We start from the raw sequence: 18,332 nt of genomic DNA, 5'->3' as shown, positions 1-18,332 counted from the left end.
CAGCCTATTAACAAGATAAAATTTGTGTCTCATATGGTTTACTTGGGGTTTCTCCCCGTACTAGAGGTGAGAGGCTCTTTAGCGCGGATCCGGTTAATACAAATTTTGCTAAATCTTTCACGGCTAATAATCCACATCTTGAAAAAAAAATTAATAAATACTAATAATCTATAAAGAAAACTAAAAATAATGTGATATATAGACTTACATGACTCTTTTCCTTTTAAAATTTCATTTATTACTGTAGAATATGATACAAGTCCGAAAATATGAATTCTGTATGAAGATGTATATACTCGAAATGGCAATGGCACAGCTTTTAAGGGTCGGGAGACCCCCGAATTTTTTTTTTGCGATGTAGAGGTATATTGTTTTCGTGTTAGAATTAATTTTGATATACTCGGTTTCGAACTACCATTTAACAAAAAAAAAATACCCCACTGTCGATCACTTTTTTTTGTTGTATATCTTTGAATATGCCTCACATTATACAAGTATACAACACCTTAAATCATTTTTCTTGAATTGGGATGTCATTGTCCATGAGTACATAATAATAACAATCTAACATACCCTCTTGGCCTCGTTTCTAAAAAATAACTCTTAATACCGTCTTCATGAGTTTTGGTCCAATACTGTCTTTGGTATAAGGATCGAACCCATGACCTCTGTCTTTAGAGACAAGAACTCCAACCACTGATCCAACCCTCTTGGCCTTGTTTCTATGTTGACAATTTCAATTTATGTGTTACGTTAGATTATTTTCCGTGTAATATGCGAGTTAAATATATTAATTTGTTGTTATAACTTATACAAAATTAATAGTTATTAATAAGAAACATTGAGGTTTGCTGATACTATTATTTTGAAAAATGGTTTGTATTAGAAGTTATTTAATAGGATATGCATGTTAGTTTTATCTTTTATAAAATAATGGTATAAAGGTAAATGTAGATATTAGCTGTTAAAAGTTTTTATAAATATTTGTAACCAATTCTCACACATTTACCCTTTTCTATATTTATTATAAAAATCATATATAAAAATCATAATTTTCAAATCAAGGGAAAAAGTGATTTGAAAAGTAATAACATGTAGTTTAGGAATTAATTTTCATATTTATATCATTAAAATAATTATTTTTTTATATTTATAAAATGTAGGAATTAGTTTTCATAAGTTTTCATAATTTATGACTTATTAAATTAGAATTAAAACTATAAAAGTTTGATATATATATATATATATAATATTAACAATTTGATCTAATGATTTTAATTAAAAGTTAAATTTCATCTAAAAAATTTTAAACTTCTTTACTTTAAGATTATTAAGGTTTTTCATTGAGAGATAAACAACACATGCATCATACAAAGATTGAATCCTGAAGAAACTGGACAATAACCATTTCATTATATGTGATTCATACCTGCAGATAACATCCGTTTCTTTAACGCCTGGAAATGACCAAATTAACTTCTTTAATCCCATTTATAGTTGTCTTCCCTAACTCATATTTACCCAATATACTAAAAACCAACCAGTTTTTTACATGTTGGTATGCACAAAGTACAACCTACAACTATACATGCATAAGTTACAACTCCCATTATTATACATATTACATCTCAGGTCCTCTTACTTCTGGCTTTTAAACTTTCACCACCAATTTTTTTCCATTTCATACTTTCTACACTCAATCTCTTTCAAGCATATACATCCACCACCGCCGGCAGCCTATCTTGACAACCACCAAAACCACCGTTCAAGAACTTTGACCACCATCAGTCATCGGCAACCCAACACCAACAACCAGTAGACTATATACAAGTTAAATTTTACAGACCATCATACTCTCTTCCTTTTTCTGATTTCTGCCACTAAAATTTTCACCTCTTCGGTTTTCAACACAAACCTTCTCTTACATCCTCCACCAAAACTTCTGAGCCACCTAACATAACGGGTAACAAATGAAAGTAACAGACATTGTTGACGACCTTCTGTAATGAAATCCCATAACAAATAAATGCGGTTATTGGTTTCGAAAAAGAATTGAAAGCATTCAGAAACCAAAAGAATAGTACAAAACACCTAACTGGGTTGTACTGAGATTGACCTTCCATGTCTCCACTGTATTTTTATTATTGTCATAAAAATTGAAAGTAGAAACATATCATTTCCGATGAAAAAAAAAAGCTAAATATTTAGTGAAAAGTCAAGGTTAAATATGAAGGTGGGAGACTGAAAAAAATACGGAATAATACACAAAGAGAAAGCAGCCTATGGTTTTTAAAATACCACTTCGTGCTTTTGCTGTGACTAAAATTTAAGGGATAATTTCATATATGCCACTAATAAGCTTCAAAATATCATATATGCCCAACTAAACTTTTAAATATTAAAAATATCATTATTAAACTTGAAATATATCAAAATTACCCAAATGCTTAAATTTAATTAAAATAAAATATTATAATCATTTAAAACTATAAATAACATTTGCAAATGACAACTACACTCTCTTTGTTATAATCCTTAATTGGATAATAGACTTATAATCGAATGACAGATTCCCTAACTTTTCTTATATTAACTTGATTCACTACCTTCACAATGATGTAGATTCAAATCTTCGTTTGTATCCGACCTAAATTTGTTCATGATTTTAAATCATTTAAAACTTGAGTTGTTTGAACCCAAACAATAAAAGTTACAGGTTCTCAAAGTCTGCAATATGTTTTATACCCGACCTCTTAAGTATTGTTTGTTTTGTGATATTTTTATATAACAAAACTAATTATCCAAGCCTAGAATAAGTGTTTACATACAAGTCTATGTTTTCGAATTGTATATCATCGCAATACGTAGTCTTTACAATACAGGGAACATAGAATTTGCAAAATAATAAGGAATTAAATCACTTGAACTTTGTTGTTCCCTAAGATTATGAAAAACATCTACCTAACGAGTGCTGAAGAGTTGCTCAGATTGATTGAATCACTTCAACATTGTTGTTTATTAGGGTAACAAAGAGGATATAGTTGTCATTTGCAAATGTTATTTATAGTTTAAACTGAATTAAAATATTTTATTTTAATTAAATTAAAGCATTTGGATAATTTTGATATAATTCAAATTTAATAATGGCATATTTAATATTTAAAAGTTTATTTGGGCATATATGATATTTTGAAGTTTATTAGTGGCATATATGAAATTTTCTTAAAATTTAAAATGAAGTTTATTTAGAAGGACTTGATGACACGTCTTTAGTAGAATAGTAGTAAAGCCCACGTATGCAAATAGCATTATTATTGTAAGATTTTTTATAATTTACCAAACTTTTATGTTTTATGGTAGCTACTAAAAGCAAACACTAGCGTTTTATCTTTCATACGTTAAAAACATATTTGATATGGCATTAAGAATACGTCTATTTTAAAGATATTTAAATTTATCTTTACTTCAATGATGATAAAGATATTTTAAATTTATCTTCATTTAATGATAATAAATTATTTTTTGAAAAAATTAATAACCTTTTAATTACATGGATAGGTACGGTTGTGATGCTTCAACATCATTTTTATAATTACCGTATATCAACTGTTAAGCCAAAAGTAGCATGATTAAACTAAGTAATTAACACTTTTGCTTTTTGAGATAGGGGTGAAGGGTTCAATCCTCACCCTATGAAAAGCCGACAGTTCTTTCTATCATTTAAATAGATATTGAATGCAATTTCTTTACCTAGGTAGATGTCAAGTTATCTACATCTCAACTTTCTTCATACAATGCTGAGATATAAAAATATATTCCGCGGCAACGCGCGGGTGTAATACCTATTGTATTGCTGTTTGAGGACAAATACCACTTTTTTCTTATTATCTTTCTGAAACCAAATCCACGGTTAAAATGCGAATAATATCGCCTATCATCTTTACAGATTGTGAAGAAAGAATACGAACCCATTACTTTACATGTGCGACACAGATGGTAAATCAACCGACTGCAAGAGGAAAAAAATATGAAATAATATACAAGCTTTAATATCATGTTTTACAACATCATTAGTAGCTTGAAGTTTGCATCCAGCATTATCAATTTGGTATACATAACATTCTAAAACAAACAAAAAAAAAGGCATTATATATCAACATTTTTATAAACTACTTACGCCAACACTAACTTAACTTACAAAAAAGCATGTGAAATCTTATTTCTTCTCAGGTTTCAATCCTGAAAGAATCTTTAGAACTTCTTCCATTGAAGGTCTATCTGTCTGTTTGCTCGTCGTACAGCGAAGTACAACTTCAAACACCAGTTTGATTTCTTCCTGGATGGACTTTGAAGACGAAGAAGAATCCACCTCATTTGCTTGATAAATTTCCTTCAATAGAACCTCTCTTGGTGTCCTGTGTATCATCACTCCACCATTTTTCCGCTTACAATTTGTTAAAATCTCCAAAACAACTTCCCCAAAGTCAAAGATATCATCAGTTAACTCATGTTCCATGAGGCCCTTGTAATCGCCTGTCATGCAGAAATAGATACATAGATATCCAGACCTGTAAAAGTAATTGATTTCTAGACCAGTATCTAGAAGTAGTAACTTCATCCCATTGAGTTTACCTTATATCTTTTATATGCCCGGGTACAATATTCTAAAATAAAATCTAGCAAAAAAGGAATTGGATCAACAGGGTGGAATGGGCCAAGCAGGGTTGCAATCTGTGTGTAGTTTAATTTAACACTTAGAACCAACTAACTCAACAAATTAGCTAATGAAATGTTACAACTATGCAGTTGATGCACTTAATATTTATCAGAAATACTAAAAGCTTTGGTACAAAATTATACAACACCAGAATCCTATCTGATGCGCTAATGACTTGGAAAAAAAAACATAAATTTGTTTGGACATATAGTGTTTCATATAAAAATATTATTACCCATTTTGACATATTACCTGCTGAGCCTACCCAATCTGCCCAATTTGCCACATTAACACGAATCTAGATCAAGCTTTACATTTTTGTACTTCTAAATTACTAAATATGAAAGCATAAAACCATTATTAAGATCAGCATATTAGGTAACAAATGAATCTATACCTGTTTCCATTGCAGATATTGTTTTGAAAGCGAATTCCGCCAAATGTGGCTCCATATTTTCATCAAAAACTATGTTACTCGCCTTTAAATTTCCATGGGGAATAGCAGGGCGACAATCATGGTGAAGAAAACATAACCCTTTTGCAATGTTAACCACAAGCCTCTGTTTTGAACCCCAATCTCTCTTGACTCCAATCTTTTCATCAAGATCTCCATTAGGCAAATATTCATACAACAAATAACCAAGATTCTTGTTGTAGCAAAAACCCAACAACCGAATCAAATTCTTATGTTGAGAGTTCCCTAATCGGTTTATAAAATCCATCAAAAGATTGGAACTTTTTGTTCCCCATTCGATCTTTCTTACTATTACTGTCATCCCAGTTAACAAAACCGCTTTGCAAACTGAATTTGATGAATATGGTGTTTCCACAGCTTCAACAGAATCAAAACTCTTGAGAACATCAGCAGCCGTGAGCTCAGGTAACCCACCAAATGACACCATTCTCCAGTGGCGATTCACATTATGTCTCCGGTAATAAACGATCCCTATAAGGAAACACACGAGTAGAACCACCACTGCACATAATACGATCACCCAAGCAACCTTGTGACTCCTGCTTCCCAGATCCAAACCCTCGCTTATTGCTTTTCCATGATGACATGGTCTTGCTAGGGGTGCCCCACAAAGATTCGGGTTTCCAAGAAATGAATTACTATCCATTGCTTTGAAACTATTCTCCATAGGAATCGAACCCGAAAGATCATTATATGACAAATTAAGAAACTTCAACTTCGACGAGCTTCCTAACTTGACTGGGATTTCACCAGATAAGTTATTTTCAGCTAAATTTAACATTCCAAGATTCTCACAAACTGACAAACTTTCTGGGATAGTTCCTGATAAATGATTTCCATTCAACTCAATAACGTATAACAACTTACATGACTGAAATCCAGGAACAATACCCGAAATGTTGCAAAATATGGCTGACAAATTCTGGAGAACAGGCAAAGACCATATCTTTTCGGGGAGTATTCCTCCAAGACTAGGATTACTAGACACATTAAAATGCTCAAGATTTGTAGCATGAAATATATCAAAAGGAATCCCACCAGAAAACAAGTTATCTTCAAGACGCACACGAACAAGAGAAGAACAATTGGATAGAGAAGAAAGCCCACCCGAAAAATAATTCGAAAAGAGCATAAGTCTACTTAACTCTCCCCCTGAGCAAATATCAGGTGGAATAACCCCAACAAAATCATTTGTTGAAACATCAACCCATTTGAGTTTCGAATATTTACCTAATTCTTGTGGAAGTTCACCACTAAAAAAATTATCCCAAATAAGCAACGATTCGAGATTAGGCAGCTTAGCTATACCATCAGGAACAGAACCATTCATATCATTATACATAACACTTAACAACTTCAAGTTTTTCAAGTTGGAAAAGCTTTCTGGAATAGGACCAGTAAGCATATTATCCGAAACATCTAAGCTTGAAAGTGTCAAAATATCACCAAACTCGGTCGGTATCATCCCAGAAAGACGATTTTTAAACAGAAACAACGTATCGAGTTTAGTCAAATTACCTAAATCTTTCGGAATAGGACCCGAAAGATTAGCATCAGCTATGTCAAGATACTGAAGCTGACTCATATTACCAAATTCCCAAGGAATGCCACCTTCATACATATTATAACCTATTTCCATATGCACAATATTTTTTAACTGCCCAAATTCTTTAGGTAAATTACCAGTTAAAAAATTACCACCTAAGTGAAGAAACTCAAGGCTTTTACAATATCCATATTCACTAGGAATACTTCCACTAAAATAACTACCAGCAAAATTCAACACTTTTAGTGACCAAATTTCACACACATCTTTTGGCAATGACCCAGAAAAGCTATTACTAAAAGCATCAAAAACAACCAAATTTTCAAGCTTTGAAATCCCAGATGGGAAAACACCTGAAAAATTGTTTCTACTAATATCTAATGTTTTTAAATTACTAAGATTAAAAATCCCAACTGGGATTTGGTCACTAAATGAATTGTGACTAATATTTAAATCAATTAAATCAAGAAACTGACCAAATTGATTATGTGACAGAACCCCACCAAGATTCTTGAAAGAAAGGTCTAAAGATGTGATTTTTGTCATGTTTTCATCACATTTTATGCCTGTCCATGAACAAGCTATGATTTTGGAAGATGGGGTTTGATTTTCTTGGATTTTCCAATCATTTAACACATTTTCTGATGGAATTATGAGCTCTGATTTTAAGCTCAAAAGTGCTTCTGAAAATGGATCACTAGCAAAACAAGAAGAAGAAAAAACAAAGAAAATGAGGATTATGAAGATTGTTTTTGCCATTGAAAGAGAAAAATGAAGTGTGTTATTCTTTAATTGTTGAAGAAAGTTAGGTCAATTTATTGTAGTATATGTTGTCTATATTTATATTTATTTATGTATGCATATGTACATGAATGATAATGAATGATGCTTTTATTAATTTATGATGATGATGGTTTATTATCAATGCATTGGGACTGCAAAAAAGGTTTGGAGGAAAAGGAGGGAATGACATAATATTTTTGTGGAAATAGGATGCTTGGGTTTTGAATTGCTTTTTGAATGATATGGGGCCTACTCAATAAGTCCATATTCCATAGTTGTGGTGACTGGTGAAGTACTATCTACTCTTTCTTAAATTAATAATATTTTGAAATTGGAATATATAAATGATTCTTATAAAATATAATAGTTTATGCATAATATAATATTAATATTAATATATAATATATAATAGTATATAACTTTTTGAAAACAGAATAAAAGGTATACATATAAAAAAAGAAAGAGTGAAAATAAATATTCATATACATTTTTTTGTTTTATCATTGTTATTTATAATTTTCTTTTTAATTGACAATTTTGGATAATGGGCCTTTATCATTCTATCGTCAAAAATGAGAGGAAGAAATTATGGCCAAATTTTTTTTTAGTGACACAAAACTTACATACAAATTTTTAAATAACTAAGCCTTAAAATAACGGTTAATCGACATGTACAACATCTTTTTTTCAAGTATTTTTTTGGAATTAGGGTTTTGGAAACAAAAGATGGTTTGTGTTTAAATCAAAAGAAATATTATTTAGATTTATTATCTGCATTTGGTTTGCTAGCTAGCAAACCAATAAACACTCCTCTTGAACAAAATTTGAGTATTACTAGTGTTGAGACTACTAGTGATTCAATTCTTGACAATATTATAGAATATAAGAAACTTATTGGTAAGCTAATATATCCCACTCACACTAGACCAGATATATCATACATTGTTCATTGCTTGAGCCAATTTATGCACAAGCCCTTGACTTCTCATTTTGAGAACAATGAAGGTTCTAGGGACTGGTAGACAAACTAATGGACTTTATTATATAGATGAAACAGATTCTAGTAATAATGTGATATTTACTTGCAATGTGTCTAAGTTTGTATGGCATGCTAGGTTAGGTCATCCTACTGATATTGTACTTAAAAAATTACATGCTTCTTTACAATATAAAGATACTAAACTTAATGCTTGTGAAATATGTTTTAAAGCAAAACAAACTAGGGATCATTTTCCCTTGAATGATCATAAAAGTTCTAAATTAGGTGAATTAATTCACATAGATGTGTGGGGACCTTATAAGGTTACTATTAAAGGAGGTTTCAGGTTTTTTAGATAATCTTGACATGGTATTAGAGCTAGTTCGGGTTTAGATTATCGTTTTTAATCAGATTAAAATTGATTAATAATAATAAAAAATTCGATTTAGGGTTTCATCGAAATTGGGGTTTTTGTTTTTAGATCTTGTTTTTGTGAACGGTGTATGATCCTTTGATCACCGTTTGTATTACTAAATCTAATTATTACAAAAAACTTGAATTTTTGGAAGAGAAAATTAGGGTTTCTAGTTCTAATCGAGTTTTAGGTTTATTTGTCAATAAACCTAATTTTCTTGGTTGTTTCCGCTGCAGAGATTCAATATTATTCAGATCCTGCTAAGTTTATTCACTAAGTGAATCAATAAATTAGTAGGGTTCCATCATCTGATTCATCCGATATCACTGTTCGCAATTTCTTTCCCTATTTCCTTATTTTTTTAATTTTTTAATCTGTTTTTTTTTATCTCATTCTCATTCAAAACAATTGTGTTAAACTTGACCTACCTTCTTGAAAGGCAAGGAATCATGTCCCTGGCACTTGGACATAAGATCTATTTTCAAAAAAATAATATATATATATATATATATATGGTGGCAGTCAAATGAGAACAAATGAGAACACTTAAAAACTACATTTTGATGCATTAAAAGTCCATAAAACTGACATAGTGCATAACTAATTATCATTATTTAAGTGTTTAATAACACATTAATCTGTCAAAATCGAAAAAATCACGTTTTTTGTTGGATGCATCATTTTGATGAATATGCATACAAGATGGATGCACAAAACAAAAAACATGATTTTTTCGATTTTGACGGATCAATGTGTTATTAAACACTTAAATAATGATAATTAGTTAAGCACTATGTTAGTTTTATGGACTTTTAATGCATCAAAATGATGTTTTTAAGTGTTCTCACCGTTCTTATTTTATATATATATATATATATATATAATGATAGGTTGGCTTTCTTGATATTTTTACAAAATTTGAAAGAACGTAATCAGTTGTGAATTAAAATAACAAAGACGGTTGTTTGATAATTTCACAATATACTAGAGCGCAATTTGTTTTGGTTAAAACAATTGTAATGTAACTTTAGTAATTTTGGAAAATCAATACAAGTATGTACTTTCAAAAAAAAAAAATTTTTTTTTTTAGGATTTCAGGGTTTTGCTAAACAAAGTCCTAAGGCTTTTGTTAAATTGCATTAATTAGTTGTACACTTACCATAAAAATCAGGAGACCGACATTTAATATGAAAATGTACAATCTTTTTATACACGTTAAGTGAAGCCCTAAATGCTTCCCTTAACATTTTCTTTTAATTAATAGTATGAAATGTCAACTTCTGTTAATTTAATACTATACTAGGAAAAGTATAATGCGATATCCTTATATGGCGAATCCGTTGACATCAAATTTTTGTAATATATATGGCCTTACTCCTTAGACATTTTGTATGTATTTAAATAAATTAATAAATGTGGCCTTTAGTTCACTTAACGTATATAAAAAGTTTATATATTTCATATCAAAAGTTCACCTGTTAATTTTATGATAAATATACAACTAAATTACTCACTGCAATTATAGTCTTTAAAACTGCGTTTAGCAAAAACCCAAAGTATAACTACACAATGGATAATGCTGGGGTGATTTGTTTAAAAACTTATATTGTGATTATACATAAAATTAAACTTCATTCACTATATGTGTCAAAACAAATGATGGTGATGATCTTCGCTTTGCGGACCGCCGATTATAGATTATCTAACACACATGTATATAAATAAGGTATTTACTATTATTGCTAAAACATTTAAAATGCAAATGATTATGTAAACTAATATATACATAATATATAAACATTAAATGATAAAATAAAAATATAATACTTCAAAATTTTAAAAAATAAACACCCTAAATGAATTAAAAGATAGCATAAAGAAAATATCAAACAATAATTTTACCCAAAAAATATCATAAAAGAAATTAGACATTATGTGTTATTATTTTGTAAAAAGTATAATTTATATATAAATATGCTGCTGTGATATGCAATTTCTAATGTAAAATTGCCTTTTCTCAATTTCATAAACTGAAATATACGTATCTCTGTGCCTAATCAGCTATTTGGCATCTGCGCTTTTTGTCTATCACTTTTGTGCATTTTTGTCTACATTGTATTCGACAAATTTGGAAAATCTATCACTAGTCTCTTAAATTCAAAACAAACGTCAGTTCAAAAATAAAAAAATACAAATTTGACATATATACTGTACGTATATTGGGAAAGGATATTTAAGTTGTAGATTTCAAGTTGTATTGGTCTTTAAAATTGTAATGTAAAGTTTATCTTGTACGTGCGATTATTATCCCGTGTAATATATGAATATACATAAGTAATTAATAATATATTAAAATTTTATAATATTATAATCAAAAAAAAATATAATGTATTAAAAAATAGTGATCTTGCCATTTTTATAATTTTTATTTAAAATATAATTAAAGAGTTATTTTTCATAATTATAAATTAATTTCTATGATTATAAAATGTAAAGCATATTTGACTTTTTTAAAATTAAAATTAAATAAAAAGAAAGGTAAGAAGATATATATATATATATATATGGGGTGAGTTATTTTGAGAAATTTATTAAAAAAAAAAAATTCAAGAACCATTTTGGACCACACATTCTTTCTTTCTTTCGCTCTCTTAAATTAAATAATAAAATTCACCCAAATCATTCAAAATGATTTATCTCACAAACCGTAAATCATTAGACGAAACAAAAAAATGGGTAGTCTTAAAATTTCGTCATCTTTCATTAGAGATCTAATTCGATATACTTTTGAAGACTTTTTAATTTTCGTTTTCTTTTGGTACTTACACATGTGTAGGTTGAACAAAAATTATGATTCGGAACGGGCTTCGCCCTTACGGATATTTTCAACCAAAGCTGGTGGGGGTGATAGGTAATTGAGGGTGATAGGTCACAAAGGGTGATAGGTCATAGGGGGTGACTGGTGATGAGTGATCTACCTAACGGGATCCGCCCTTAGCCGCTTTGGCTCCGCCATGGACTGACGGGCTCCGCCATAGATTTACGGGCTCCGCCATGGATTGACGGGCTCCGCCCTTAACCTTCATTGTTGTGTACACACATTCATTTACTAATTTACATGTGAAAACAATGATACTACACATGTGTAGGTACACAAGTACAAGAGGAAAAAAAACAAAATTTAAAAAGTCGTCAAAAATATATCGAATTGGATTTCTAATGAAAGAGGAAGAAATTTTAAGACTACCCATGTTTTTTGTTTCGTCTAACAATTTACGATTTGTGAGATAAAACATTTTGAATTATTTGAGTGAATTTTATTATTTAATTGAAGAGAGAGAAAAAGGAAAAGAAAGTGTAATCTATAATGGTTCTTGAGTTTTTTTTTTATTTGTGGATTCAAAAATAACCCTTCCTATATATATATATATATATATTTCGTTTTTTTTCCTCTTATACTTGTGTACTTACACGTGTGTAGGATCATTGTTTTCACATGTAAATTAATAAATGAACATATGTACACAACAATAAAGGTTAAGGCGGAACCCGTCAATCCATGGTGGAGCCATGGTGGCCAAGGGCGGAGCCTGTCAGTCCATGGTGGAGCCATAGCGGCTAAGGGCGGAGCCCGTTAGGTAGATCACCCATCACCGGTCACCTCGTATGACCTATCACCCTCTATGACCTATCACACTATGACCTATCACCCTCAATAACCTATCACCCCCACCATCTTTGTTTTATGCATGTGTAATTTATGTGTAAGTACCAAAAAGAAAGCGAAAATGAAAAAGTCGTTAAAAGTATATTGGATTGGATCTCTAATGAAAGAGGACGGAATTTTAAGACTACCCATTCTTTTTGTTTTGTCTAACGATTTACGGTTGTGAGATAAAACATTTTGAATGAGTTGGGTGAATTTTTTTAATTTAATTGAAGTGAAAGAAAGAGAGAAAGAATGTATGGTCCTAAATAGTTCTTAAGTTCTTTTTTTTTAACGAGGTCTCAAAATAACTCATCCTATATATATATATATATATATATATATATATGTGACATTATCATATTGATTTAATAACTCTAATTAAAACTTGAACTTAATATAATGGTTTATACTTTTTTCAATTATTATTGAAGTTTCTCTTTCATTTGGTAGTCTACTAGTCTGTAATGAAATTTTTCAATCTTTTCTTAAAGAAAAAAAAACATATATATGGATAAAAAAAAAATCACCAAAGCAAATTGTATCAAACTCAGATAATTTTTCAACTTGTATATAAATTACTTAAATTTTGATATATGAAATACCATTCTTATTTTTAAAAAAATATATCAAATACAACACTAAGAGCTGTAGTTAACGTATATCAAAAATTATACATTTCATATCAAAAATTCATCCTCTGAAATTTATGATAAATATACAACTATTTTATATTTATTAAGTTTAGAAGTTGTATATAACAAGACCAAACAAAAGCCAATGAAGTTAATTGTTAACTATTTTTAGAAATAGTTTATATCTGTTGGTATTAATTTAAACTCAAAACATTTCCTAAGTTAAATAATCATTTATGTTTTATAAATTTTAATAAATTAAGTTATAATTAACAAGCTGAAATTACATAAAATTTATAAAGTATGTGTGATGTGTCTTGAGTTTTAAATCATTAAAAACTAATTAACAAGGTAAATTATAATCTAATAAATGCTAATCACAACATTTTTTATTAAAGGGTTTTCGACCCTGAGGTCAAAATAAATTTATATAGCCATGCACTCCGTACATCCAAATCTATATGATCTCTTATTATGACGAGGATGAAATGACGGGAGAAAGAGGGTTACTATCGGTGGAGCTAAGACACCTTCGAGAGATATCCTGGGCCAATAATAAAAAAAATGGACGATATAAGTTAATTTTATTAAAATAAGATATCTAACACACATTTGGCAAATGCGGTTGTTTATTTTAATAACATAACATTATCATGTACTTGTATGTTTAAGAATTATTCGTTGAGGAACTCTAGGCTCCGTTTGGCTCCATCCGATTATGAAGATGTTAGCAATGTCAAGTCTAAAACCAAGTATAGGGCGACTCATAGAGGGATTATTAGAAGAAGTTTAAAAGTTTGTGAAATCGGGTTTGATCAGGATATGTATGCGTACGAAAAACTTGTAGTCTACTAGATGTTCATAGACGAACTCAAGGCCAAGATACAAAATAACTAGTTTCAGATGTTTAAACCCGAGTCACTAAAGGAAACCATATATCAATCAAAACTTATAGTGTGAATGAAGATTGAAGAACGAAGAACTGATTTGGTTTCTTCGAATTTTAAACTTTTGGCAATAAAGAGCTCGCCCTTTTTGGTAATTTTATATGCGCTTATTAGTCAAGTTCTACGCTTTGAATTATGGTCTTGTTATAATGAGACAATATTGTTGATGTTAGTGCTAATCCTTCATTATTGCCCTACTTTTTCCATTTGATTTTTAGACTTATGTAATCACTTTTACCTTATAAAACTAAAAACTCTTCTCCCTTCCGTTTTTAAAAATGTTAAAAAAAATAGGATATTGGAAATGATCTAATTGCCCTAATGAATCCTACTTTTGAAAAAATTTCAAAGGAGTTACTTAATTTGCCATTAATAAAATAATTTATACCTTTATCCTTTAGTAACTTACTTCCTAAACTTTTATCTTCTAAAATATATTCATTACCACCTGCAAATCAATTACATTTATATCAACTTACACAGCTCGACGCAGCCACTACCACCACCACGAGTCGCCACCACCACCAAACTATCATTGACACCACCGTTATAACATTGTGCAGTTACCGTGCTAGTCAGACCCGACCTTAAGCAAGTGCAATAGACACATATGAGCAGGGCCACAAAATTTAATGGGGCACCAAATTTGTTACTAAGATACGTTAATATATGTATATATAAGTCAAAGTTCAATTGTAAAACTTCAATTGTAGTCAAAGTCTAATAAATATATCTATAGTTATAATTATTTTTATTTATAAACGAACAATCACATCCTACTAATGATATATATTTTTTGATGTTTTCGGAGAAAGTCTAGACAGCCAAAACGCGTACTCAAACATAAATCGATTTACTTAAAAAAAAATTCTTAGTTTCTATGTGACGTAAACATAATCCTACTAATTACAATAGGGGAAGGGAATATGAGGTTGTTAGACATTTAAGTTGGGTGAAAAACCTCTCACATCCCTTTTTTTAAACCACAAAAATCAGAGGACCCAAGCATTTATTCAAAATATTATAAAAATAGTATGTGAGGGGTTTTTCACCTAAGTTTGGTGTATAACAACCCCATACTTACTTTTCCCAATTATTATATGCTATATTATTTTGACCTGTTAATTTAATTATGTTTTTTATTTTTACAGTTTTATTTTTTTATATAATTACATTATTTATTTTATTTTAGATTTAGACAGCTTACAATTGAAAAATTTTGCAAAGTTGTTTCGATACTTTTATAAATACCTACTATCTTTTTATGGTTAAAGAAAAACTTTTAGTGTTTGATGGACACCATTTATATTATCGAGCCGGGTATATAAAATCCATGGGACGGGCTTGGTGCTAATATAAATACATACTAACATTGTAGGTAGACACATTTCATTACATGTTAAATTTGCATGTTATATTTATATCCAATACGGATAATGTAATTTTAATATGGAATAATAGTTGCAGAGTTCTTTTATTTTGTTTGATTAGATCATCCCAATCCAAATCATGCTTTTCTTTCAATTTTAGCCGGCCTTTTATGATAAGAACAATGGATTACAAGTAAATCCCTTTGACCCCAACCATACAACGTGAAAATCAAACTAACTTTAACGAGCTAATTGCATTCGACACTTACCAGCTCGTATTTAAGATTAAATTGATGATATCCTTTGGATCAAGTAAATCATAATCATATTAAACTGCTCATGACACTAAATTATCATCAGATCAAGTTAATTACAATATAGATGTTTTCAAGATGTAAGTGTGTTTTTCTTGTTAAGGTACATATATGTTATGAACATTTATTTTAAAATCAGGTTGACTCAAGGAAATTGAGCAACATTCCAACCGGTATATATACATATTTAAAAGAGTTGGTGAATATGATCTTTGATGTTTTCTTATGAAAGCATGGATGTCGTGTTTTACGACATATAATTGACATATATATGGACCCATAAAATATGGTGTGTGGCCGGTGACCCGGTGTCATTCTTTTTAGATTAGGGGATTTTAGGCATTTAGTGTTTGTACTAAATTTATGTCGTCTCAAATATACGGGTTATTTATATCTTTAAAATAAAATAAAGTGTTAAAATATGTAAATTTAAATATAAAAAGTATAAGTAAAATCAAATCAAAAGAATATAATTTTAAAACATTGAACATATACGAGAATGGTACCCGCGCGATGCAACGGTAGTGACGGGGACGGCGGTCTAATGTTGTTGGTGACCGTATTATTGGTTGTGGTGGCGGTGTCAAGTGGCGTAGGTTGATGTAAAGATCATAATGGAATAATTAAAAAGATAATGGCTTAAAGTGTTAATTATTAAAATTTGGGTTTAGGGTATAAATTAATTCATTAATGACAAATTTGGTAATTTATAAAAACTTTTTTCATAGTGGGTGTTTATTAAGGACAATTCAGTACTTTCGTATGTCACATTTGAGTAACACTTTTTATTTATAAAGGGTGAATAACTTTTATAAAGGAGTACATATATTGTATTTCATCAGTTATAATACCTTTTTGTTGATAATATTTATCTATATTTTTAATTTGACATGTGTTTGCTTAGCATCAGCATAAAATAATTTCTGATTTAACATGAGATGTCGCAATGTCAATTTTTTCGTATTGAAAAATTGGACATTGATGACGTACCCGCTGCTACCCAGGGTAAGCCCCAGTCTGGGAAGGATGTAGATTAAGAAGTTACTCAGGGTGTTACGTAGCCTGGGTAAAAGGAGATAAGAACAAAGAAGATATCGATATATCATTTCCCTAAATAAGGGAGATCGTTGCTAAAGATAAGAGGCGGAAAACGCGTGTGAAGACTTACCCTTCACAAAACATCACTATAAAAAGGGGAGAAAACCCTAAAAATATATCATATACTAGATCTCTAGAAAAAACAACAAGATCTAAATACCTCTAAACCGACGTACAAGGGATTTAAACTCCTACCAACAGGGAATCGCCGTCCGATCAACCAAAACACTCCAAACCTACTAACCTAATCGGCTGTACAAACAATTGGCGCCATCCGCGGGACAGCCGCTACTCATCACCACAAGCTACGCCGAAAAAGGTTGAAACCTGTTAAAAAAAATTCTTTTCTCATAAGAAATTCATTTTCCTAACAAAACTAGGACGCCTTAGATTCCCTGTAGTTATATTCAACCCCCGAAAATGCATGCCGTAGCAGAAAAAAATAAAACAACCGCTAAACGCTAGGATCCAGAGGACTCACAGATCCCATCAAGAGACTTGTGTTTTCCCGCTTTGGGAGACAAAAAAACCAGTAAAGATCCACTAATAATACAGGCACAGGTATTCGATATTTCGGTGCGAAGGGTATATATAGATAATGGAAGCGAATGCGACATTATATATGAACATTGCTTCCTACAATTACCAGAGGCGATCAAGGCTAGAATGACAAACCCTACAGACCCACTTGTAGGATTTGTCGGGAACCGCGTATGGCCCCTTGGAGAGATAAATCTAGACGTCACGCTAGGAAACCCTCCGTTCTCACAAACAGAGACCCTAGACTTCACCGTGGTACGAGCACCTTCACCATACAACCTCCTCCTGGGTAGACCAGCAATTCAACGGATGGAAGTGGTACCTTCCACAGTCCATGTCATGGTGTTGTTCCAAACGAAATCAGGTATAGGAATGATAAAGTCAAGCTACGACCAGACAAAGCAAGTGAGCGAGGTCAAGAAGGCAAAGGAGGAACCAGAAGAAAAGGAGGCACCCAACCAAAACGATCAAATGCAAAATAATGATAAGGTACTCGTAAACCAAGCCTTTCCTGATCAGCTAATAACAATAGGGAATGTGTTTGTACACCGAACTGAGGTTAGGATGAAGATGGGGTGGTGGATGTTTTTGGGTCGTTCGTTGGCGATTCCTCGAAGGTAGGGTTCTAGCCTCTTTACGCCAATTGAACGAGATGTGCGTGTGTCTATGTATATGAATGAGTTATGTCGTGTCTTGGAGGTCTTTTGGATCTCCTACTTATAGGAGATAATTTAAGCGGGAGGAAAATGGCGCCAAAGTAGACTTTTCTTTAGGGTTTCCTAGGTCTTCGATCGACCTCAACCATTT

General features: G+C 30.9%; 1 protein-coding gene and 1 long non-coding RNA gene across 2 annotated transcripts; both read right to left on the bottom strand.

Annotated features, from left to right (window-relative positions):
* Positions 1 to 497: 497 nt before the first annotated feature.
* LOC122602301 lies at positions 498 to 2,231 on the bottom strand. Its single transcript, XR_006324205.1, has 2 exons — positions 1,430 to 2,231; positions 498 to 722 (listed from the first exon to the last, which is right to left on the bottom strand). It is a non-coding gene; the product is annotated as an uncharacterized LOC122602301 (long non-coding RNA).
* Positions 2,232 to 4,045: 1,814 nt separating this feature from the next.
* On the bottom strand, positions 4,046 to 7,527 carry LOC122600491 (leucine-rich repeat receptor-like protein kinase TDR). Its single transcript, XM_043773213.1, has 2 exons — positions 5,115 to 7,527; positions 4,046 to 4,533 (listed from the first exon to the last, which is right to left on the bottom strand). The coding sequence occupies exons 1-2, from the start codon at positions 7,495 to 7,497 to the stop codon at positions 4,217 to 4,219; spliced, it is 2,700 nt and encodes an 899-aa protein (XP_043629148.1). The 5' UTR covers positions 7,498 to 7,527; the 3' UTR covers positions 4,046 to 4,216.
* Between the last annotated feature and the right edge of the window lie 10,805 nt (positions 7,528 to 18,332).

This window comes from Erigeron canadensis, chromosome 5 (assembly GCF_010389155.1).
Source record: "Erigeron canadensis isolate Cc75 chromosome 5, C_canadensis_v1, whole genome shotgun sequence".
NCBI lineage: Eukaryota > Viridiplantae > Streptophyta > Magnoliopsida > Asterales > Asteraceae > Erigeron > Erigeron canadensis.
This window is presented reverse-complemented; position numbering and strand designations above follow the sequence as displayed.